This window comes from Lactuca serriola, chromosome 6 (assembly GCF_051521515.1).
Source record: "Lactuca serriola cultivar US96UC23 chromosome 6, Lser_US96UC23_V15, whole genome shotgun sequence".
Lineage (NCBI taxonomy): Eukaryota > Viridiplantae > Streptophyta > Magnoliopsida > Asterales > Asteraceae > Lactuca > Lactuca serriola.
In genome coordinates, this window is record NC_136413.1 from 62477451 (window position 1) to 62502049 (window position 24599).

General features: G+C 33.7%; 2 protein-coding genes, 1 long non-coding RNA gene and 1 pseudogene across 5 annotated transcripts; 2 read left to right on the top strand and 2 right to left on the bottom strand.

Moving 5' to 3' along the window:
* Positions 1-313: 313 nt before the first annotated feature.
* Positions 314-2376, top strand: LOC145057941 (putative CoA ligase CCL7). The gene is made up of 5 exons (XM_079005858.1): positions 314-1344; positions 1484-1819; positions 1939-2006; positions 2092-2194; positions 2263-2376. Exons 1-5 carry the CDS (start codon positions 349-351, stop codon positions 2374-2376), a joined length of 1617 nt encoding a protein of 538 aa, XP_078861984.1. The 5' UTR covers positions 314-348.
* A 10321-nt stretch (positions 2377-12697) lies between these two features.
* LOC145059832 (uncharacterized) lies at positions 12698-13078 on the bottom strand. The gene has a single exon (XM_079007608.1). The coding sequence runs from the start codon at positions 13076-13078 to the stop codon at positions 12698-12700; it is 381 nt and encodes a 126-aa protein (XP_078863734.1).
* A 5878-nt stretch (positions 13079-18956) lies between these two features.
* Positions 18957-21390, bottom strand: LOC145058955 (uncharacterized). 2 transcript variants are annotated; one of them, XR_013686585.1, is made up of 5 exons: positions 20940-21390; positions 20653-20817; positions 20130-20257; positions 19886-19996; positions 18957-19103 (listed from the first exon to the last, which is right to left on the bottom strand). It is a non-coding gene; the product is annotated as an uncharacterized LOC145058955 (long non-coding RNA). The 2 variants fall into 2 exon arrangements; XR_013686586.1 differs by having other exon boundaries at positions 20121-20257.
* Positions 21232-23566, top strand: LOC145058954 (putative CoA ligase CCL7; annotated as a pseudogene). Its single transcript, XR_013686584.1, has 5 exons — positions 21232-22227; positions 22550-22894; positions 22979-23046; positions 23136-23238; positions 23314-23566. The product of XR_013686584.1 is annotated as a putative CoA ligase CCL7 (transcript).
* The last annotated feature ends 1033 nt before the right edge of the window (positions 23567-24599 follow it).

Here is a 24599-nt window from a genome sequence, read left to right on the forward strand (position 1 = left end):
AAAATATAACCATATTATTAAATGGACTCCAATTTTTTGGTATAAACTAGAGTTTGAAACTGGTTTGGCATTAGACTCGATTTACCTAAGATAAATTAATATCGTAGTGGTGCACGATTTATCTCAACATTGGGGTATATATGAATAATTGAATATATGTGTTTATAATAAAAAGATCAAGAATGAAGCTATTGACTACAAGTAATACTGTATGAGCAAAACAAAAACCTCAATAAATGATCAAGATGTCGCGTATTTGGAGCCATCTGGGGGAGTTCCTTATACGTTTTAACCTCTAACACTTGCGCAGTTATAGAGATCATTAGAGAGTAGAGACACACAGAGTCGATGGAGAAATCCGGTTATGGCAGCGACGGAATATTCCGTTCACTCCGGCAACCGCTAGTCAGCCCAGCGGACCCCAACACATCAATGATTCCCTTTCTCTTCAGCAACGTTTCATCTTACCCAAACAAACCTGCCTTATACGACGCCGACTCCGGTGACACCCTCACTTTCACTCAGCTCAAAACCACCGTCGCCATGTTCTCTCACGCCTTAAACAACCACCTTGGTATCACCAAGAACGATGTCGTTCTCATATTTGCCCCCAATTCAATCCAATACCCTATCTGCTCATACTCAATCATCGCTCTTGGCGCCATTGTCACCACCGTCAATCCTGAATATACCATCAGAGAGTTATCCAAACAAGTTGAAGACTCTAAACCCAAACTCATCATCACCATTCAAGAACTGTACCAAAAAGTTGAAAACTTCGGACTCCCGGTTGTGTTTTTAGGATCAAAAGGTTCAAGAAACGGGTGTTTTTCATATAAAGATTTGATTTCAAAATATGGGTCAGTCTCAGAACTACCTAAAGTTTCGATTCGTGGAGATGATACTGCGGCCTTATTGTACTCTTCTGGGACAACCGGTGTTAGTAAGGGTGTAATTTTGAGCCACAAGAACTTCATCGCAACTTCACAAATGATGACTTCCGATCAAAGATCATTGGGGGAGAAAGATTATGTACACTTACGTTTCTTGCCCATGTTTCATATTTTTGGATTTGCGGTTATACTATATGCTCAATTACAAGAAGGGAATACGGTTGTATCAATGGGAAAGTTTAGTTTTGAAGCTGTTTTAAAGAACATACAGAAATATAGAGTTACACATTTATGGGCTGTTCCACCAGTTATACTTGCTTTAACTAAACAAGATGTAGTCAAGAAGTTTGACTTGTCGTCATTGAAGCTAATCATTTCGGGTGCTGCACCATTGGGGAAAGAACTGATAGACGAGTGTGCCAAAAAGTTCCCACATGTTTTGGTTCTTCAGGTAAACTTCAATTGCATTTGAGATAATAAATTGATTACGAAGTTACAGATATGGTCCCTGATCTTTCTATTCTTACCATGTTTAGAAAAAAATAATTCGTTCTCGTAAATTTCTCTAATTACAACATTCCATGCAACAGGGATATGGTATGACTGAAACGACAGCATCCACCTCACTCGGTAGTCCAATTATGGGCCATCAGCACTCTGGTTCAACTGGGACGCTTTTACCTGGAATCGAAGCTCAAATAGTTTGTGTAGATACGAATAAACCTCTTCCTCCAAATCAAACTGGTGAAATATGGGTTCGAGGAGCTTGCATGATGCGAGGGTATCTCAATAAACCTGACGCCACGAAGCTTACGATAGATAAAAATGGTTTCGTACATACTGGTGATCTTGGATATTTTGATGATGAAGGTCAATTATTCGTGGTTGATAGACTTAAGGAACTCATTAAGTATAAAGGGTTTCAGGTAATTAAAACATGTTTTGATCATGCATATCTTGTAAAGATCCTGTTTTGATAGATTCTTTATAATATTTTCTTGCATGCATGGCCAAAATAGTCTTTAATCCTTACGTGCATGCTCAGGTTGCACCAGCAGAGCTTGAAGCACTTTTGCTTTCGCATTCTGAAATACTAGATGCTGCAGTAATCCCGTAAGTCAAAAAGGCAATATTTCACGAATCTTGATATTCATTTAGGGTATGTATGATTGTATGAACACTTTATCGTCTTTATTAGGTTTCCAGATGCTGAAGCTGGTGAAATCCCGATTGCGTTTGTGGTGCAGTCATCAAACAGCTGTTTGTCCGAAGAAGATGTCAAGAGATTCATCAATGAGCAGGTAAAGATTTGTATTTTCACGTGGGGTTTTTCAAGAAAAGATAATACTCATCGGAATATAATTGATAGGTTGCACCTTATAAACGGTTGAGGCGAGTGATATTTGTGAACAACATTCCCAAATCGGCTTCCGGGAAATTACTTAGGCGTTTACTTGTTGAACACTATCGATCCAGGATGTAACAGATTTCATATATATGAATTTGGAAGTTCTTGTGATATTGTTTTCAATTTAAAAAAACTGTTAATGTGGTGTAAAAAGAAAATTTGTACTAAAATTTTATTTTGATATTGTCGAAATGAATTGTTAATAACACATATTGGATTAAAAATGCTACCGATAAGAGTTCCTAATAGTTTACTCAGTCACTTTGTAAAAGTTTTATGTAATAGACTAAGGTTGTGCTACTATATGTAGTTAATTATGTATTTCTATAAATAGTCAAATAATGGGAATATATTCTACTAGCTCATATATAAAGCAATTAGGGAACATATAAAATTAACTTAGACAAATTAAGCCTTACCAAGCAAGACCGGTTTGGACAACATTGATAGGTTTTATAGTAGTGTGCTATTTACCAATATTTGAGATTTAAAGTCAAACTTAAAATCAATTAAGGGCACATATAAAATTAACTTAAACAAAGCCTTACCAAGCAAAACCGGATTGAACAACATTGATAGCTTTTATAGTTGTGTGCTATTTACCAATAATTGAGATTTAAAGTCAAGCTTAAAATTAAATAATCCAACGCTTTTACCCATTCTCCAAAACACCAACAAATCCTAGAGGACATGTAATTTTTCAATCCAAAACCAAACTTTATTTCATTTAACAAAATGACCATCAAATCCAAAAATTGAATTTTCGAACTTATATGATATATAATTTGCATTTCTTATTTCATTTGCAACTTTTTAAGAGTTTTATCTATCCCTTAAATATGATATGTTTAGTAAGACATCTTTTGGTACATGAGACTGGAAAAAACAAAACAAAATTGTTTTGGATAGCATTTTGGCATGGACGAGACTAGAATAAGATTAGACTTTGATTAAGTTAAATGCGACTACTTTGTTGGATTTTAGTCCCGTACAAAATGGTGGAACAAAGTGGAACTAAATATATTTCAGAAAAAAAAATAAATAACCTTCTTCTCTCTTGCCCTTGCCCTCTCATTAACATCTTTCATCTCCATTGTTTTTACTAATCGAAGCATTACTTTGAATTCCTAATACACTTTTCTTCCATTCTTTTTTTTTTTTGAAGAACGCTTCTTTGAATGCTAGCTCCAATACTTTGAATTCCCCAACCATGTTTTTTTCTCTTTTTATTTATTTATTTATTATTATTATTTTGTGTTCCAAAACCACATTTGTCCCACTTTTTATAATGACGATAGCAATCCCATCTAATTACCTTCCATTTCTATTATTGTGCTGAACAACCAATTTTACCTTTCTTATTCTGAACTTGTTCCACACTTTTATTTGCCGTCAACACCATTACTACAATCAAGTTTTTTCGATTTCACATATTAGCTATTTACTTTTTTCTTTACACAATATCTAACAACAACCAACATAGAAAATATATATTTTATAAACTATGTTTTGTTATAATTCCATCGATTTTCCATTTAGTTTTTCTATAACTTTATAACTCAAATATTATTAATCATGCATTTGAATTTATTTATGAAGATACCTTAATAATTTAATGGATCAATATTTTGTGCTTATGAATTGTGATGTTGACACACACACACATACACACACACACACACACACACACACATATATATATATATATATATATATATATATATATATATTACAGAAGAAATGTATATATCTTTTAGGCAGTATGGTCATGTTAACATCATGTTCTGTACCGTTCCACTGGTACCAAACACTTTACAAATAACCAATCTAGTCCAGTTCATTTGAGTTTCATCCAGTTAAGTCCAACATTGTTTTGTCCAATCCCAGTCCAACATTGTTTTGAACCCAAATCTTCAGGCCAAGGAGGATATGACATGATGGGTTTTCAATATTACTTCAATGTACTTGCATAATTTCACATAACTAACTTATGGGCATAGAAATCCTAGAAAATTCTATGTTTTATCTCATAATAGCAACATACTTTGAAACTTCTAAATAACCTCAGCTAAAATCGAAATTCACAAATGTTTAAACCACATACCTTATTGCTATTATCGCAAATACTAATGTATTTTGAAGAACGCTTCTTTGAATGCTAGCTCCAATAATGTGGAAGCCTCTAATGAGTCATACCCAAACCTTAGGAGAACCCTAGGATCAAAATAAAAGAGGGGAGAGAGGGATTTTTGAAATTTCTTATGTTTGTGCTTGGTTCTTGGGTCTTATGGAGGCTGCACTGCCTTCTATTTATAGGCACGAAATTTGGATTCGCGCGACACAAGGATCTTACGCGTCGCATGTGATTATCGTGGCTCCATCCAGAAAAGCCACATGTCACTTCTCTAATTGGCCATGTCACTCACAATCTACTCGAATCTGGTGTCAGCTGTGCAACAGGAAGAGGCACGCACAAAATTATTTTGTAAAAGTCATAACTTCTTCGTGCGAGGTCTAATCTAATCCCTCTTTATATCTATGTGATGATCTCAAGGAGTACTACAACTCTCCTTTAGGTTTCTTTATGTAGTTTTAAATTTTTATTTTTGTGCCTAACGGGGGTAAAAATAAATGATTTTACAAAAACCATATTTCTCTCAAACGATCCCGTTTACGACATTCTTTGGACGCTTAGTTTTTAGCCTAACAATCGATTTAACTGTAAATGTAACGACATATTTGATTCTTATTATCTCATAAATCAAATGTTACAATATTAATCTATTACATTTACTTTCCTACTGAATTATGGTAAGTGACGGATTCCTCTCGGTTGTCACATTCTCCCTCATTTAGGAAATTTCGTCCTGAAATTTTATCTTATCGTTGGGCTTCCTTCGAACAAGTGAGAATACTTGTCCTTCATTCGGTCCTCTCGTTCCCATGTGTAATCTGGTCCTCGGTTAGAGTTCTATCATACCTTAATAATGGGAATCGAACTCTGCTTGAGTCGTTTGATCTCTTTGTCCATGATTTTGACTGGCTCCTCGACGAAGTTCAGTTTAGGGTTAATCTGAATTTAATCAAGTGGAATGACAAGCGCATCGCCGAAAAGGAAATTTTTAAGATTAGACACATGGAAGACATCATGCACGTTATTCAACTCTGGGGTAACTTAAGTTGATAGGTAACTGGACCTATCATGTCGAGGATTTCGAATGGTCCTATGTGCCTCGGATTCAGATTACCCTACTTTCTGAATCTTATAACTCCTTTCCTAGGAGATACCTTGAGCATCACCCTATCTCCCACTTGGAACTCTAGGGGTTTGCGCCTTATATCAACGTAGCTCTTCTGATGGTCACATGTTATCTTCTTGCGCTCTCGTATCTGCACTATCTTTTCAGTCATCTCATGGATAATCTCTAGGCTTATTTGTAAAGTACCCCGTACGAATTTCTTGTCCATTTGGGTATCGCCAACTTCTGTCCAACAAATAAGAGATCGACATTTTGGCCATATAAAGCCTCAAACGGTGTTGCTTTAATGCTCATGTGATAGCTATTATTGTATCAGAACTCAACTAGAGGAAGGCAAGTATTTCATGCACTTCCGAAATCTTTTATACATGCCCTAAGCATGTCTTCCATTATTTGAGTGGTCCTCTCACTTTCGACATCGGTTTGAGGATTGTAGATTGTACTCATATCCAGGCGAGTACTAAAGGAATTTTGCAAAATTTTCCAGAAACGGGAGGTAAACTTTCTATCTCTGTTAAATATAATAGATGAGGGTACCCTCATGCAATCTGGAGATATCTCTAAGGTACGTCTTGGTCAGCTTCCCCATCTTATCCGTCTCTTTTATTGGTATGAAATGAGCAAACTTTGTTAATACATCGACAACTACCCAAATTGTGTCGTAACCTGTAGTAGTCTTTGGCAATTTGGTAACAAAGTGCATTGCAATTTGCTCCTACTTCCACTCAGGAATCTCTGGTTGTTGAAACAATCCTAAGGGTCGTTAATGTTCTGCCTTGACCTTGGAACATCTTAGGCATTTATCTACGTAGGTTGCTATTTCAACATTCATGTTTGGTGACCAATAAAGAGCTTTTAGATCTAGATGCCTCTTATCTGCTCAAGGATGGATGGAATATCTAGTCCTATAGGCCTCATTTAAAACTAGTTCTTTGACCTCTCGAAATTTCGGAACCCATATTCGGTTCATGAAATATCTCATTCCATCATCCTTTATCTGTAGTTGTCTTTCCATTCCTCTGAGGCCTTCTTCTTTAACGTTTTCTTCCGTTAAAGCCTTGAGTTGAGCACTTCTAATATGCGAGATTGGGTTAGACTGAATATTCATCGCAAGTGCTTTGACTCTACGAGATTTAACTCATTTTTTTATGGCTCAAGGCATTATCTACAACGTTAGCCTTGCCTAGATGATAACGAATCTCACAATCATAGTCTTTTAGCAACTCTAACCATCTCCTTTATCTCATGTTGAGCTCTTTCTGATCAAAGTTGTGCCACAGACTCTTGTGGTTCGTGTAAACTATACATTTTTTTCTGTAAAGATAATGACGCCAAATATTCAGGGCAAAAACTACCACTCCCTACTTTAAGTCGTATAGTTGTTCTCATGCACCTTGAGTTGTCATGAGGCGTAGGCTATGAGCTTTTCCCTTTGCATTAATACACAACCCAACCCGTGATGCGAAGCATCACAATATACTATGAAGTCATCAGTACCATTTAGAAGGGATAGTATCGGTGTGCTACACAACATTTCCTTTGGACATTGGAAGGTTGTTTCCTATTGGTCTTCCCAAATGAATTTTACTTCTTTTTGGGATAATATTGTGAGTGGTTTGGCTACACGAGAAAAAATTTCTATGAGTCTTTGATAATAGCGTGCTAGTCATAAGAATTGACAAACCTCTGTTGGGGTCATGGGTACTTCCTAATTCTTTACCGCTTCAATCTTGGAAGGGTCGACATGAATACCTCTGTTGCTTACCACATGTCCTAGAAAGTGCACTTCTCTTCTCCAAAATTTTCACTTAGAGATTTTTTCATGCAAATTTTCTTTTCTTAAAAGCACTAGGATCACCCGGAGATGTTGCCCATACTCTTCCTTGGTTCGTGAGTATAGCATAATATCTTCGATAAATACAATCATGAATTTGTCTAAGTAGGGCATGCACACTCAATTCATGAGATCCATAAAAACAGATGGGGCATTGGTCAATCTGAAGGGCATGACCGAAAAATCATAATTTTCGTATCGCGTTCTTAAAGTATTCTTCGTAATGTCCTCCTCCATGACTCGAAGTTGATGATATCCATATCTCAGACCGATCTTAGAGAAATAAATAGACCCTTGCAGTTCATTAAGGAGACCGTCTATTCGGGGAAGTGGATACCTATTCTTAATGGTTAACTTATTTAGGTCTCTATAGTCCATGTGCATCCAGAAAGATCTGTCCTTCTTCTTGACAAATAAAACAGGTGCTCCCCAATACGAGAAGATTGGTCTAATAAAACCCTTATTAAGAAGTTCTTGTAGTTGGCCGGACAGTTCCTGCATCTCCGATGGTGCAAATCTATAAAGAGACATTGATACTGGGGCGGCTCCTGGAACTAGATCTATCCTAAACTCTACTTGTCGAGCTGGCGGCAGACCTGGTAGATCTTCAAGAAATACATCAGGGTAATCATACACCTGAGGTACTTCGTCGATCTTTTTGATCTTATTGTCTTTCCTATCAACAATATGAGCTAAGAAGGCATAATACTTTTTCTTCAAGTATTTTCTGGCCTTCATGCAAGAAATTATCCTAAGATTTTTATGGGGTTTATCACCGTAAACGATTAAGGGTTCTCCATTTGGTAGGGGTAGACGTAATGCATTCTGAAAGCGTAAGACTTCGATGTGGTTATGGGATAACCAATCCATACCGATGATGGTGTTGAAACTTCCAATGACCATAGGCATGAGGTCAACGAGAAAATCATAATTATCTAATGTTAAGTTACAGTTCCTAAGTATTTCTTGGGTACTACTGACTTGGTCGTTAGCCATTTCTACTCTATGGGCTACCCTAAGTTTACTAGATGAGTAGGTTAATAATTTCCTAAATTCGAGAGTAATATAGCTTCTATCGACGCCGGTATCAAAAAGTATATTTTCATATAAATTATTGATTAGGAACATACCCGTAACTACCGTTGGATCTTGGATGAATTCTTTGGCTCCTATCACAAATACTCTACTCCTAGAATTACCTCCTTGTCCCTTCAGTTTTGGACAATCCTTCCTGATGTGTCCAACTTCCTTACACTCATAGCATGCTCAACCTTCTATTGTTGTGGTTCCTCGATTGGTTGGGGTTTTACATATGTTAGCAAGATGGCCTTTCTTGCTGCAGTTGGTGAAAATCCAACATGCTCCATTGTAACGAAACCCACGCTCATTGCATCTTGGGCTACTTCCAGCGGTAGTCCCTGTCGAGGTTGTCGTAAACATCAATTCCCTTTTTTTTTATTTTGGTTGCCTAGCCTTCCCTTATTCATTTCTAAACTTCCTATTTCTACTCTCCACCTTCAGAAATTTAGCCTTCCGGACCATCGTACCACGAAGAATCTCTTGATTTGTCATATTAAAGGCTAGTCTCTTAGTGTCGTCGAAGGTGATTGGATTTGAGGCAGAGACTAAACCTTGGATAGGCTGAGGAAAAACCCAAATATACCTCTCTATCTTCTTATATTACGGGGTTACCATCCTAGGATATAAGGTAGCAAGGTCATTCAAAACAGTTTATATAAGTGGCAATGTCAAGAGATCACCGTGTCTCCATCCTAGGTTCTGTACTACCTTCTACTTATAGGCACGAAATTTGGGTGCGTATGTCGCAAGGATCTTGCACATCATGCATGATCACCTTGTCTCCATCTAGAGAAGTCCACGTGTCACTTCCCCAATTGGCCACGTCACTCGCAATTTACTCGAATGCAATGTCAGGTGCACGATGGGCAGAGGGACACACATCGCGCGCATGAAATGATTTTGTAAAAATCATAACTTCTGAGTGTGAGCTTTGATCTAAGCCCACTTTATATCTTTGTGACAATCTCAAAGAGTACTACAACTCTCCTTTAGGTTGCTTTAGCTAGTTATGACTTTCATTTTTGTGCCTAATGGGGGTAAAAATAAATGATTTTACAAAAATCATATCTCCCTTATATGGATCCCGTTTTTGGTATTCTTTGTCCTAAATTTTTTATCTTAAGGAGTACCACGAATCTCTTCTTTTTTACTTTTAGTCAAAACTCAACCAATCTGTAAGTGCTACTTCGACATAATTAATTTTAATTACGCGGTTGATTTTTATTTTTATAAAATATATAACTCTCATTTCCAGTCGAGTTTTTAGGAATCTTATATCCTTGGGATCACATTAACGAATACTTTCCAAATATGTTAAGCAACTTAGAAGACGATACATTATTTTGGAAACTTATTTTTGAGCCTAACAGTCGATTTAACTATAAATGTAACCACATATTTGATTCTTATTATCTCATAAATCAAATTTTACAATATTAAGCTATTACATTTATTTTCCTACTCTCTCCTAACAGTGGTTAGTGACAGACTCTTCTCATTTGTCACATAATTAAAATGGAAACACACTAGTGGGGCAAAGGGTAACAACCTAGATATAGGTGTGTATCCTATCCACATTATATGATGACCTAGTGGGTTGGAAGATAGCTATAGGATAAGAGCTTAAGCTAGAACCGACGCTGAGTGATTTTTCTAGGCAACCACTTGGGGCATGGTCCAAGGTTTCCAAGACTGGAGTAGTGTCTGCGATTGATGGAATGTCTACCCGAACACCATGTGTGAATGCAACAACAACTAAGGACAATGTTACGGGTGAGAGTCGTGCCTCACTTAGTGCATTAGGTCATATTGGTCACGTTAGTAGCGAACGAGATACTTACCTTAGGGTTATTGATGAACATAGAGTCCTATTAATAGGAAATATTTTAATAACAATTACAATGGTGATTAAGAGGAGAGTAATTGTTAATGATGAAAATGATGATTAATATTATCTTATAATATTATAGCGGTGTACGAAGTAATAACTAGTTACAAAGATGAATAATGAAGTGTAACTAAAAGTAAAGGCTCCAAACAAGAATAACTAATTAACATTATTATGATGATTATATGATGTATCTAATGCCATACTATGTGAGTGTTTGCATGCATGTTTATATGATGCTTTCTTTGACCCATTTGGGATATGTGTGTTCCATAACACTATACTTATGATTAGCTCACTTAGCATTTGCTGACGTTTGTTTCTTTGCTTGTTGTTTGTCTTGCATTGGTACACGTAGCATAGTCTGATGGCTTGGTGAGGATGGGGACTCTTGGATAGTTATGGTTATTCTGCTTTTAGTAATGATACCATTTTGGTCATGTCGTGGAGCTTCATTACACTTGATTTTTGAGAACTTGTTTTGAGTTGGTTTTTGAACTTTTATTTTGATGGATTTGTTTTGATAGTAAAGTAATGTTGATGATGTTTTCATAATAGTTAAACAAAACTTCCGCTAACGTATTATGTAAAATGATGTTTTAAAAAAAAATTGGGTGAAAAATCACGGTGTTACAGTAAAATACTGAAGGATTGGATCCAGTTTTGAATAGTGAAACCGGTTTTTGTGTGCATCTCTACATAGGTTTCAAGTACCTACACAATATGCTTAGGTACGTTCTATTTAATATGTTTAGATATGTCGTGGTTTTCGCTAACAACGAAGCACTAATGAAGTTCTTGATTGACCCCTTGAAGGAAGATAAACACTTACATCCACATGTATTTTGGTTTTTTGATGATAAGACGTAAAAATATGTTTTTGGATCTAACAAGGGTTTCCTACCATCATGGGCTTCAGTGGTGGGGGTTCCATTACGAGAAAAGTTGTTTTGAAAGTTATCTCATGCAAAAGTGACAAAATACATAAAAACATGTATGGATAATCAACATTTATTTATATCATTGGCATTTGATACTTTTGTTTTCTTTGTAGCAAATGTGTGAGCTCTTATGTATAGTTTAGAGTGTCATGCATATTGATATTATGATCCCAAGATTTATGAATATAGATTAAAAAAAAATAAAAAAAATTAGCAATCTAGAAGAATCTATTGCAAAATTTGTTGTTGATTTGCCTTATGTCGTCTTCATGTTATTTTATCATATCTTTTAGTGCAAAATTATGTATACAAAGTAGATGGAAATTAGGGTTTGTACTTTGTATGTCTCAAGTGAAAGGGTACTAAGAAGATCTATAATGGTGTCATTCAATGGATGAAACTTTACCATTATGAGATGCCATATTGGTATACAATGGATTTTGAGTTCAATGGCTATTAAACTTTTCAATGGAAAAAAAAAGTTTTTAATTCTGATTATTTTCTATAAATTACATTTTATAACATTCTATTGTACTTTGTAGAATTTAATGTATTGTAGAAAAAAAAAAATAAAGTTGTATAAATTGTAGAAAGATAATGTGACAATCTATTAAATTATATAGACTTTAAGAATGCCCTAAGGGTTGGTGGCTTAACTAAAATAGCATAAAATTTTTAAATTAATTTAGAAAGATACGTACATAAATAGAAATTACGTTTATAATTATAATTATAACTAGATAATGACCCGCGTAAAACGCAGGGAACTTATAAAAAATGCATATAAAGTTATAAAAAAACCGACACAATAAAAAAAAAAAGATAAAGTAACATAAAGAGAATTTATATTATTGATTATATTGAAATGTCTAAAAAATAAAACGAACTTTCTAATTATCTATAATCGTTGAAGGACCTCTTTGTAGACAATATTTTTTGTTTTATTGGTTGGACGACCTTCATCGTTACATATGAGTACCTTCAAGCCTTTTTTACTTGTCACGCAATAAACAACTATATATTACTGACTATGAGTGAATACAGGTCTACGCAAATTCCATTCCAACAATTGATAATGGTTGTCATTGACTCTTGTTAATGGTTATAGAAAAACAAACAACTACTGAGAATTGCCTCCGCTGAAAACGGAAGGGAATTCTTTTATTAGACGGAGTTAACTACATGCGAGATATATAAGTAGTCTCATTGAAGAATCTACCGGCTATAACTCGTGCCTCAATTACATGTTTTTCAAGTCTAATTATTTGTAACCTCGTACCATTTTATAGACATGTGGTTCGGTCAATATTACGAAGCAACATGACAGGAACACTTGTTTTTAGTGTAAGTTTATGGTTGGGAATTTCAGATGCCTAAAAAGCATTCAATATATTCAGAGAGTAAACTGATTCTTCAAAACAATATGCTGACTCTGTCTCACATAAAGAATCCGAAGATAAGTTTTCCCTTCATCTTTCATCAATCCTAACATGTAGTCATTGATAGCATCAACTTCTTCATTTGTAGGGACCAAAATAGTTTTATCTTGAAAATATGATGGATCATCAAGATGCTTTTGAAAAGACGGATAAATGGTCAATTCAACTGAAAGAATATGGTCACCTATAGAGCGATCGATAACGTCTTCTGGAAAGTCAACTTCAGCTTCACTATCATTAGGACCACCAATATTACCTTCAGTAATTTTAAGAATCCATTCAAAAAATGATTGTCTCATCAAATCATTAGTTGGACAATGAAATTGAAGCCTCATGTTACTGTTAAACGTAAAACTATATATTCACGTCATAATGTGATAGTGTTTTTAGAGCACCGGATGAAAAGGGTGCATGCACTAAAGAACAATTGTATATATCAAACACTCAATACGAAATTTAAGGGAAAAATAGTTATACAAATTAAACATTATAGATATTTAAGCATTGAAAACATAAAGATAATGCTTAAATATGAATTTTGCCATTTGTGATGTAAGACAGTGGTGTGGTTGGTGAAGAGCTGATGGGTAAAATATTACTAACATAACTTTTAAATTTTTCTTTCTCGAAGCATATGAAATGTCACTCATTTCAATACGTTTGATTAGGGGTGGCAAATCGTGCTATCGTTTCGTGTTTTCTTCAGACACGACAAGACACAACAATGTTTTATGTAATAAGAACACGACACGACACGACGTCGTGTTTTTTTAACTAACACGAAAACAAACGAACTAAAAAACGTCAAACACGACACGACATGATAAATAAAACATATACTAAAAAATAGTTTATTTAATGAATATTTTATCAAATACAACACGACAAACACGATATAGAACTACTAAATCGTGTCAATTTCGTGTCGAATTTTGAACAAGAACACGACACGACACGACATCGTGTTTTTTACAGTTAACACGAACACGAATTCAAATTTTAGTTTCAACCCAATTTCGTTTCGTGTCGTGTATTTTTGTCGTATCGTGTCATAAATTCTCACACCTACGTTTGATTTGGTTTGTGTTCTTGGTTATATATATATATATATATATATATATATATATATATATATATATATATATATATATATATAGAGAGAGAGAGAGAGAGAGAGAGACACACACTGACACTGATATTGATGATTTCTAAACCTTTAAATAAGAGAATTAAATATTAGAAGAGTTTAAATTAGGTAAAAAATAAATTTATACAATTATAGAGGGAATACGTACAGGATACAAATAGATTGGGAATACATGCATGCACTAAAGAAGAATAATATATATCAAACAATAAATACGATATTAAAGGAAAAAATAACTTATACAAATTAAACATTATAGACATATATGTATTAAAAAATTTATGATAACACTTAATATATTGGGAAATTAAAATTGATGTTATATGATTTAAGATGTGGGTGTAAATATAATATAAAAGAAATTAAGAATAATTTACTCTTATTGTTTATTTGTGAAAGTAACGACCTTGACGAAATAAATGTGGATCGCACATTCGGGTGTATGATGTTATTTTGTTGCCATATGCAAACGATGTATATTTACACAAATAAAATTTAAATTTCATTTTGATGAATAAAAGAAGGTGAAATAGCATATGTAATAAAAAAAGTGGTGTTGAAAATGAAATTTGTAAACTTACCATATTTAAAGACATGTGATAAGATACGCGACAAACATGTTGACACCAATATATATATCGATTTGTATGTGTCAACACGACACAAGTATCATGTTACAATGATCAAAAATTTATGTCCTATATGATAAAAGAAAAAACATTGTAATTTAGTATTCAAATGACTTAACCGATAATACATTAAACATGCATAGATTTTAAGTAAGCTTGTAGGCATACGATATATGCTATGTTCATGCACAATAATAATGTACATAAAATAAATGCTATAAAATCAAATCATGAATGAAAGTAAAAGAAACATAATATTTATTAACACAAAATAATTCAATAATATGAAATTGTCATAAATAACACAAATAACATCGTGTTCAAACCAAATAACATCTAAACCAAATTTCAAAAACATGTAAAAGACTTGACCAAAAAAATCCATAAACCAACAATTAAAAGTGCAACACACAAAAGATTAAAAAGAAAATTTTTGTAAACATCTTTAAGATGAAATTTAAAATGTTGATGGGTGGATTCATATTACCCTAATTTTTCCATTTTTGGGATCTTCAAGGTAGCGGAAACAACACCACCTTTCGAAGAAGACCACTCCAAAGAGTCAGTGGTGGCAACAATTTCAATAAGGCGCTTCCCGGCACTGGATGATGGTGTTAAAGCTTCGAGATCAACAACCGCGAGATTCTCATCATGGACCTAAACAATATTTTCTTGTATAGAAGATATAAGAGGATAAAAGTCAGATCAAAATAAATTATGAAAAACATAAGATATTTGCATAAATACATGAAAATCAGGAATTAAATTGAAATATACTTTTGACTTTTACATTTTTGTGATATTAAGCCATTAAGCTATTGTTGTGATATTAATCCATCATGTTTCTGTTCTTGGAGTCATTGAGGTGTATTAGAAAAATGGAATGATATAAAGGAAAAGATCAACTGGCAAAAAAGAATGTGAGTAAATTGAACATATGTGAAAAGAAAATAAAAAGGTGCTACTAAACCTGAAGTTACGAAAAGATCTATGATTCTAGGTTTGCTGAAACAAACAAAAATACAAATAAAAGTTTGTATTTTTATAGATCTTGTTTCTAGATCTACTGAAATGAAATAAATACAAAAATGATTAGTTTCCAGATCTGATTAAATGAGCTTCGGTTCGAATCCATGAGGTACTTCATAATCTAAGAACCACTAAAATAAATTTGAATCAACAAAATAAAACAAAAATAGTTTGGAAAATCCACTGCAAAAAAACTACTACCAACCAAAAGTTATTTTACACAACAAAACAAATGATAGAGGGGCCAAAGACAATGCAAAATCCTCAAATAAGGATTGGAATTGGAATTAAAATCTTTTTAGGATCAAAACCATAAAAAAATGGTTAAACTCAAGGATAGAAAAGTTGTGAAATTATTCTTGATTACCATATTTTTTTGGCTCACTATTACGTGTAATGAGTTGGTTTTTTACTCCAAGCAACCACAAATTGCTTTCACCACATGATAATTTACGTTATCTTTGAGGAAAATAAAGGGTATCTGTCAAATTAAAGATGTCGATACTTTGTATTTGATCCTTAAACCATTCAACAACTTGTTCTTTTAATAAATCAATTGTTTTCGGTGTGTTCCAATAGCCACGTATGCATATTACATTTTCGATAAATATAAGCTATACCAGTAAACACATTTTAGCATATTCAAGTATTTTTATAAAATTTAAAGTGTTAGGAATAAATAAATTTCATCAGAAAAATTCAAACATAGACCAAATTTCATAAAAAGTGAATTGAATGTCCATTGTTCATGTATGTGAATATAATTTTAGTCATACATTCAATCAAACACCTTGTATGCATTTTCACAATCATCAACTCCCGTATCCTTCTTATCATTTTCTTATTACAAGGTACAAAACATTTAATCAAATGAAATTTCAATGGCCATTTGAAGCAACTTCATATGATGAGATGTAATTCAATCATTTGTGCAAGGTGTAACTCAATTAATAGACAATTGCATGTTTCTTTTTATAAAGAATGAAAGTAGAATTTAAGAAGGAAAATAAAGATTAAGCACCTGCCAACATCGAAGATTATAAAGTTTTGACGATTGAACACCCACCAACATGTATCTGGGATGAAATTGACTAAATAGGAAAGACACATAGACACATAATATAGATTTTATAGTTCACAAAAGAAAAAAAAAAGATACGCAAAGAAAGTAAAAAAATAAATAATTAAATAAAAATAAAAAATAAACTCACCGGTTGTGCTATCTATTGAGAGGTAAACGATGAACATACGAAGAAGAGCAGTAAAAGAAGCCCAAACTTATGGTTAAAACCCTTCCAAAGAAGCAATCGTTATAATTGGAGATGAAATTTATCAAATAACAATATATGTGTATTTGTAATTCTAGTTATAAAATGAGATTGAGTAATTGAATATTAGAAAAGTTTAAATTAGGTAAAAAATAAATCATGCATACAATTATGGGTGGAATAAATGCACTACAAAAATAGATTACGAATAAACTCTTTCCTTATAGCACTCAATTAAAAATGGAAATGATTGAAACTATTAGAAAACGGAAACGATTGTTGATTTAAATCCCAAAAAATCAGGGTCAATTTCAATCCCAAAAAATCAGGGATTATGACTGTAAGTTAAGAATGTAAGTTACAAAAACGATGCATGCTTATTTTATAAAGAATGAAAGGAGAATTTAAAAAAGAAAATAAAGATTAAGCACCTACCAACATCGAAGATTTTAAAGTTTTGAAGATTGAACACCCACCAAAATGTATCTGGGATGAAATCGACTAAATAGGAAAGACACATAGACACATAATAGAGATTTTATAGTTCACAAAACAAAAAGAAAATATGCAAAGAAAGTAAAAAAAAATAATAAAAATAATAAAAATAAAAAAATAAAAAAAATAAACTCACCGGTTGTGCTATCTATTGAGGGGTAAATGATGAACATACAAAGAAGAGTACTAAAAGAAGCTCAATCTTATGGTTAAAACCCTTACAAAGGAGCAAACATTATAGGTGGAGACGAAATTTGTCAAATAACAATAGATGTGTAATTGTAATTCTATATATAAAAAGAGATTGAGAAATTGAATTTTAGAAAGGTTTATATTAGGTAAAAAATAAAATTTTCATATAATTGTGGATGAAATAAATGTAGTATACAAAAATATATTTGGAATAAACTCTTTCCTTGTAGCACATCGATTAAAAATGGAAAGAATTGAGACTATTAGAAAACGGAAATGATTGTTGATTTCAATCCCAAAAAATCAGGAATTATGATTGTAAGTTACAAAAACGATGTTTGACCAAAAGTTTAGTGAAGATGATATCATCAATTTGATCTAATGGTGGAAAATATAGGATTGAAAAACAATCAAAGGTCATGATTGCTTGATTGATGAATTAAGGGTTCTCTTTTAATAATATTTAGAGATATAATGTGACATCTATGTTAGCAAACAACGACAAGTCAATTATGATGACACACGATTTACCGGTCTAAAAACTAAAATTAAAAATACTATAAAAAAGTTTATAAAATATAACATATTAATATTTTGAATAATCGGTTGATTTATGTTTAACTTAATTAAAAAGTCACTAAAGTACATGAAACATATCAAATGTATACTATTACTAGGTTACAACCCGTGAAATACACGGGTGACAAAGTAAAAAAAATATTGAAACTTCAAAAGTATGATCATTAAGCATACATTTGTAAACAAAGATTTATTTGTAAACTTAGATGTTTTATCAATAAGAGGTGAATGAATAATTTTTTTTTCGGCGAATAAATTCCTTTATCAAATAGTTTCCTTCGGTAGATAGCAAATAGTTAATTTTGTTGATTACTCTTTTTTGAAGCATTTCGTATTAGCATTAAACCTTTCTCATAAGATTTTTTTTAACTATTAGCATTAAATCTTTCTTATAAGATAAATTTACATGCTAAAACATGTTGCTTGCAATAATAACTGAAGTATATTATCATTATTATTATTGCTATTACAATTTTTATTTTTATTATAGTAATTCAATGTTAATTTGAAACACCAATTTTACGATCAAGTATAACATAGTTTTTATTCTTATCATTTGGGACAAAGAACACCCCATGGTCCCATATGTGACTTTCCTACAGATCTACACTCCAATAGTCCAAAATAGATTACTGACATGTCGGTACCAGCTAACCATGCATCTCGTATTATAATGTTGTTGTTGTTGATCTAAACAGACAACTGACCAAAAATGAAACACCAAGTTATGCCTTTCGTTGATTTTTTTTTCTTTGAACACGCATTTTAGGATCTAATTTAAACCCAAAAAAATGAAATAGAAACTTGGAAGTTAATTAAAAAATAACCAATTCCTAAGGAGATTTCCAACTTGATGACCACTTAGGCAAAAATATAAGAGCAAAAGATGTAACTGGGTAATCAACATAATAAATGGGCAAACACATGCACCACACCAAGGAAAATACAAATAATATTTTCTCTTACAATCTTCTATATAGCTTTATTTTATCTTGTACATAGAAAAAGGAACATAGACAACCTGCACAAACGAATATATCAAAAAGTTACATGGAATTAATATACAACCAATAATAATTAGATCGCTTTAAGAAAAAGAAATAAACTACAGCTAGAAAACCAATAACTCAGAGAATGCACAGAAATAACACCATTTTCACACATAAAACTACGGTACTTAGGTAAGAGCGATCATGGAAAAACCTAACCAAAACCATTAGAACAGTTATAAACATGTTAATAAGGTCATTATTATTGGAGTAATTACTTAGCCGTATTTCATAAAAGAATAGGTGGCATTTAGAATCAATTATCTGTAGAAACCATGCATAGATCATATACAGTTAATACACACCCATTTTTCTTGGAAACAACAAAACATGAACACACCTCCCTCAAGATCCTCAACAGTCTTCTCAAAAACCCCATAATGATAAACCTAAGATATGCATTAACCTAAAATGGGAGTTTAAATAAAAGAAACTGGAAGCCATCAATCGAAATGGATAATTTTAAAAACAAATACATACAATGACATTCTTGGTTCGAACTTATTGAACGAAAAATTTGAAGGTAGAAGAAGAGAAATCGGTTATGACCGCTGTCAGATGGCTGACGACCACATGTGGATGAAAAATGGTGGAATACAATATCAATGCATGCCTGCCATCATCAGTTTGCACACGGAAAAAAACAATTTTTGCTTACAATTCAAGCGAGATAGTTTATGTACTGATTTCGTTTTAAAAAATCAATGGTTTTGGGTGTGAACTGGAAGATGGGAATGAGATGGAAAGAACTAACCATAAAGGAAGAGAGCAGGGTAGCATCAGATTGAAGCATTGGACATATCATGACAGTATTTAAAGATGGTTGGAGTTGTAGATGCTAGATAATCACCCATGGCACCAGAATCTTGATTGAAACACACAGATAAGAAAATTGATGTTAGGATTTTAAATGGCAGTGGTCGGAGTTATTGGCTTTCAAATAGCAAAATTGGTTTTCGCTTGACCTCAAAAGTCACTAATAAACTTACAAAACTCACTCAAGCAAATGATCGAACACGTTGTGGGCAATTGAACATTCAATGAATTATAAACTTCAGGTTCCTCTGTTCAGTTTGACAATCATACAACTCCTAGAGGGACAGGCGTTGTAGCCTGTAGGCATAAACTGCCTCAAAACACCAACATAAGATCGATCTTATCGCAAAAAATAAAACATGTAGAAGAAACACAGACTGAAATTTCTAACCTTCGAGAGGGTTTAGCAACATCAGAGGTTAAATTACATATCTTATTTTTACCAAAAAAAGTCAATAGCAAATAAAAATTAAAAGAAGGCCATGTTTTATACGAACAAAAATCATGTTAATATCTTGGAGTACATACTAATGGAATTTGTTAAGCTAAAAAGAACGTTAAAAGAAACAAACACATGCCTTCGATGATGAACTTCGGATTCAATGATGAGTAACACTACGATGATCATGATTTGGTACTATGTAAACCAAACCTTGATGCATCGGTTACATCCTAACCATAGAGAAATAAATAGAATATATATACCTCAAAATCAAAATGATGATCGTCTTCTCCACATGCTTTGATACCTTTTGAACATTCTCCGACCATTATAAAATCTATCTGCTCTTCATTCCAAGATGGTTTAAAACACCTTAAATATATGAAGTCAGGAAGACCGGCTACAAAATCGAATCAAAATTGGAGTTCCTGGTTTTTTTTGATGTGATAAATTATCGGTGATTTCGTGTCAATTTTATATCAAATTGAAATTAATTAAAAGAAGAATTCAAATTTCTCCACAAAATCAGGAAAGTAGATTATGGAATTACCTTATTTAAATCTATCTACTGAAAAGAAGGAACGGGTTATATCCTCGATTGCAAGGGCAAAGCTTTGGAAATTCACATTGATGTTTAGAGCGGGAAAATTCGATGGGATGGTGCTTAGCAATTGACATATGGCATAAATGTACTTATTTATTAGATTAGGGGATATAAAGAACAAAAAATATATACGGATTACAAGTTTGATCGTATAAGAGATCAAGAAATCAAGATACCGCGCATTTGGAAACCATTTGTTACCAGAACACTTTCGCAGTTACAGAGACGCAGAGAGTCGATGGAGAATTCTGGGTATGGAGGCGACGGTGTATTCCGATCACTCCGGCCACCACTAGTCATTCCCCCAGACCCCTACGCATCAATGATTCCTTTTCTCTTCCGCAACATTTCATCTTACCCGAACAAACCTGCCTTATTTGACTCCGACTCCGGCGAGACCCTCACTTTCTCCGAATTCAAAACCACCGTCGCCAAGCTCTCTTACGCCTTAAACAACCACCTGGGTATCACCAAGAACGACGTCGTTCTCATTTTCGCCCCCAATTCAATCCAATACCCCATCTGCTCATACTCAATCATCGCTCTTGGCGCCATTGTCACCACTGTCAACCCTCAGTTGACCGTCGAAGAGCTATCAACACAAATTCAAGACTCTAAACCCAAAATCATCATCACCGTTCAAGAATTGTACCAAAAAGTTGAAAACTTTGGACTCCCGGTTGTGTTTTTAGGATCAAAAAGTTCAAGAAACGGGTGTTTTTCATATCAAGATTTGATTTCAAAATCTGGGTGAGTCTCAGAACTTCCTAATGTCTCGATTCGAGGAGATGATACTGCGGCCTTACTCTACTCTTCTGGGACAATAGGCGTTCGTCAGGGTGTAATTTTGAGCCACAAGAACTTCATCGCAGCTTCACAAATGGTGACTTCTGATCAAAGATTAATGGGGGAACAAGATTACGTACACTTGTGTTTCTTGCCGATGTTTCATATATACGCATTTGGGGTTATACTATATTCTCAATTACAGGAAGGGAATACCATTGTATCAATGGGGAAGTTTAGTTTTCATGGGGTTTTAAAGAACATCGATACGTATAGAGTGACACATTTATGGACTGTTCCACCTGTTATACTTTCTTTCACTAAGCAAAATGTGATCAAGAAGTTTCATATTTCGTCACTGAAAGTAATCATTTCGGGTGGTGCACCATTAGGGAAAGGGCTGTTAATGGAGTGCGCCAAGAGGTTCCCTCATGTTTTCGTTCTTCAGGTAAACTTCAATTGCATTTGAATTTGAGATAATAAATTTAAGAGAAAATTACCATAATGGTCCGTATTCTTTCACATTATAACATGTTAATTTCAAGAAAGAAACCTTAATCCGTTTTGGCCCTCATTGCATGGTCTTATATCAATTTTTATCCTTATTTCAAGATTTCAGGCACGAAATTTGATATGAAACCTTGATATTTCATCCAAATTTGAAAAATGTATCATTTCTTGAACTAAATATGATAAAACTCAGAAAGAAAAGGGACCATTCATGTAATTTACTCTAAATGAAGTAATAATTGCAAGCTTGTATACAACAGGGATATGGTATGACTGAAACAACAGCAGCCATCTCAATGGGGAGTCCAATTATTGAGCATGGAGTATTCTCCGGTTCAACCGGGAGGCTTTTACCAGGAATCGAGGCTCAAATAGTTAGTCTACATACCAATAACCACAAGTCTCTTCCTCCTAATCATATTGGCGAGATATGGGTTCGAGGAGCTAGTATGATGCAAGGTTATCTCAATAATCCTCAGGCGACGATGCTTACTATAGATGAACATGGCTTCGTACATACTGGCGATCTTGGATATCTTGATGATGAAGGTTATTTGTTCGTGGTTGATAGAGTTAAAGATCTCATTAAGTCTAATGGGTTTCAGGTAAAAAATGTTTTGATCATGCATATATTATAAAGATCTTGTGTTGATAATCTCTAATCTTTGATGTACGTTCATGTTCTTCAGATTGCACCCGCAGAGCTTGAAGCACGTTTGCTTTCACATTCTGAAATATTAGAGGCTGCAGTCATCCCGTAAGTCAAAAAGAAAATCTTTTTACAAACCTTAATATCCATTTGTTATTTAGGGTTCTATATAAACACTTTATGATCGTTTCTATTAGGTATCCAGATAATGAAAGGGGTGAGGTCCCGATTGCATTTGTGGTTCGGTTTCCAAACTGTTTTTTAAATGAAGAAGATGTTAAGAGGTTCATTGCTAACCAGGTAAGGATTCATATTCTTTTTCGTGATAATTTTTTAGAAAAGAAGATACTCATTGGACTATAAATGATCATATAGGTGGCACCTTATTTTCAATTGAGGCGAGTGATATTTGTAGATCGCATTCAGAAGTCGGCTTCAGGGAAGATTCTCAAACGTGTACTTGTTGAAGAAGTCCGATCTAGGATATAAGATTTCATGTGTATTGAATTTGGTAGTTCGTGTAATGATTAGTGATGTGAAGTAAACAAATAGGTGATGCTCGAATTTTAGTAAGGATAATCATGTGAATACATATTTTGGATAAAAAGAAAGCAATTTATGGATGTTATCTTCATTTCGCATACTTTGCGGGAAAATGAGTATGAAAAAGGAAAATAAAATGATACTTTATATTTTAATTTTTTATTTTTTGGAAACACAGAGATTTATTAAAAAACTAGCAAGACTTTAGAAATAAACCATTACATAGTAGCACAAGATAGAGAAGGGTTATGAAGCCAACCAACCCAAAGTAATTTAGATTTCTTATACCTATTAGAAATAAAAAAAACATAATCTATCAAATACATAATAAAAAATATAAGATTTCCTAGGAGCACATGCACCAAGAGCACATGCGCCAAAAAGAGTGGAATACCTATTATTCCAAATAACCCAAAAAGCAATAATAACAACAACATCAAACACCTTTAGAGGTCCCAAACGAAGTATGACCGAGTCAGACTACCCAACGAGAGACTGCATAGAGAGATGTGTAGGAATCTGAACTGTTGAGTGGATCTAAGAATGTCGCTCCAAGGATCATGAGGGGACCTGGAGTGGAGTAAAGAACTATAACACCCATCGTCACCATAAGGCATTCGTACTATAAAAGAACCTCCACCTTCATTTGAACAATAGAGCTCTACTGAAGGAAAACAGACTACCTACTCCCAAACCCTTTCCTTTCTACTAGCAACAACACGATCTCAACTAACCTAATGCATACGTCTTTTTCCCAAATATACACCCGAAAAGAACCAAGCTTGTAAGATCTCTAAAGATCTCAAAACTAAAAGAAGGACATAGAAAATAGACATAGAATAAGTCCCAATGGATCAAAGAATGGATTTCAATATTTTATGCCGACCACCATTAGATATAGACTTTGCTTTCCAAGAAGAAGGTCGCCGAGGAAAACGATTCAACATAAATCAAGACAACATCATCAACATAAAACAAGTGAGAGATCTCTTCCTTCATCCTGTTTATTTTGATATCTCCAAAAGACTTTCTTGCTTGGCTCTAACAAAAGCTACATACAGACTCTCCATAGCCAGAATGAAAAGAAAAGGAGACAACGAATCTCCTTGGCTCAACAC

Excerpts from the sequence above, each read along its gene's own strand:
- LOC145057941 (XM_079005858.1), top strand. The coding sequence starts at position 349 with ATGGAGAAATCCGGTTATGGCAGCGACGGAATATTCCGTTCACTCCGG. Across the intron at positions 1,820-1,938 it reads TTAAGTATAAAGGGTTTCAG|GTTGCACCAGCAGAGCTTGA; the intron begins GTAATTAAAACA and ends GTGCATGCTCAG. Across the intron at positions 2,007-2,091 it reads CTAGATGCTGCAGTAATCCC|GTTTCCAGATGCTGAAGCTG; the intron begins GTAAGTCAAAAA and ends CGTCTTTATTAG.
- LOC145059832 (XM_079007608.1), bottom strand. The coding sequence starts at position 13,078 with ATGAGGCTTCAATTTCATTGTCCAACTAATGATTTGATGAGACAATCA.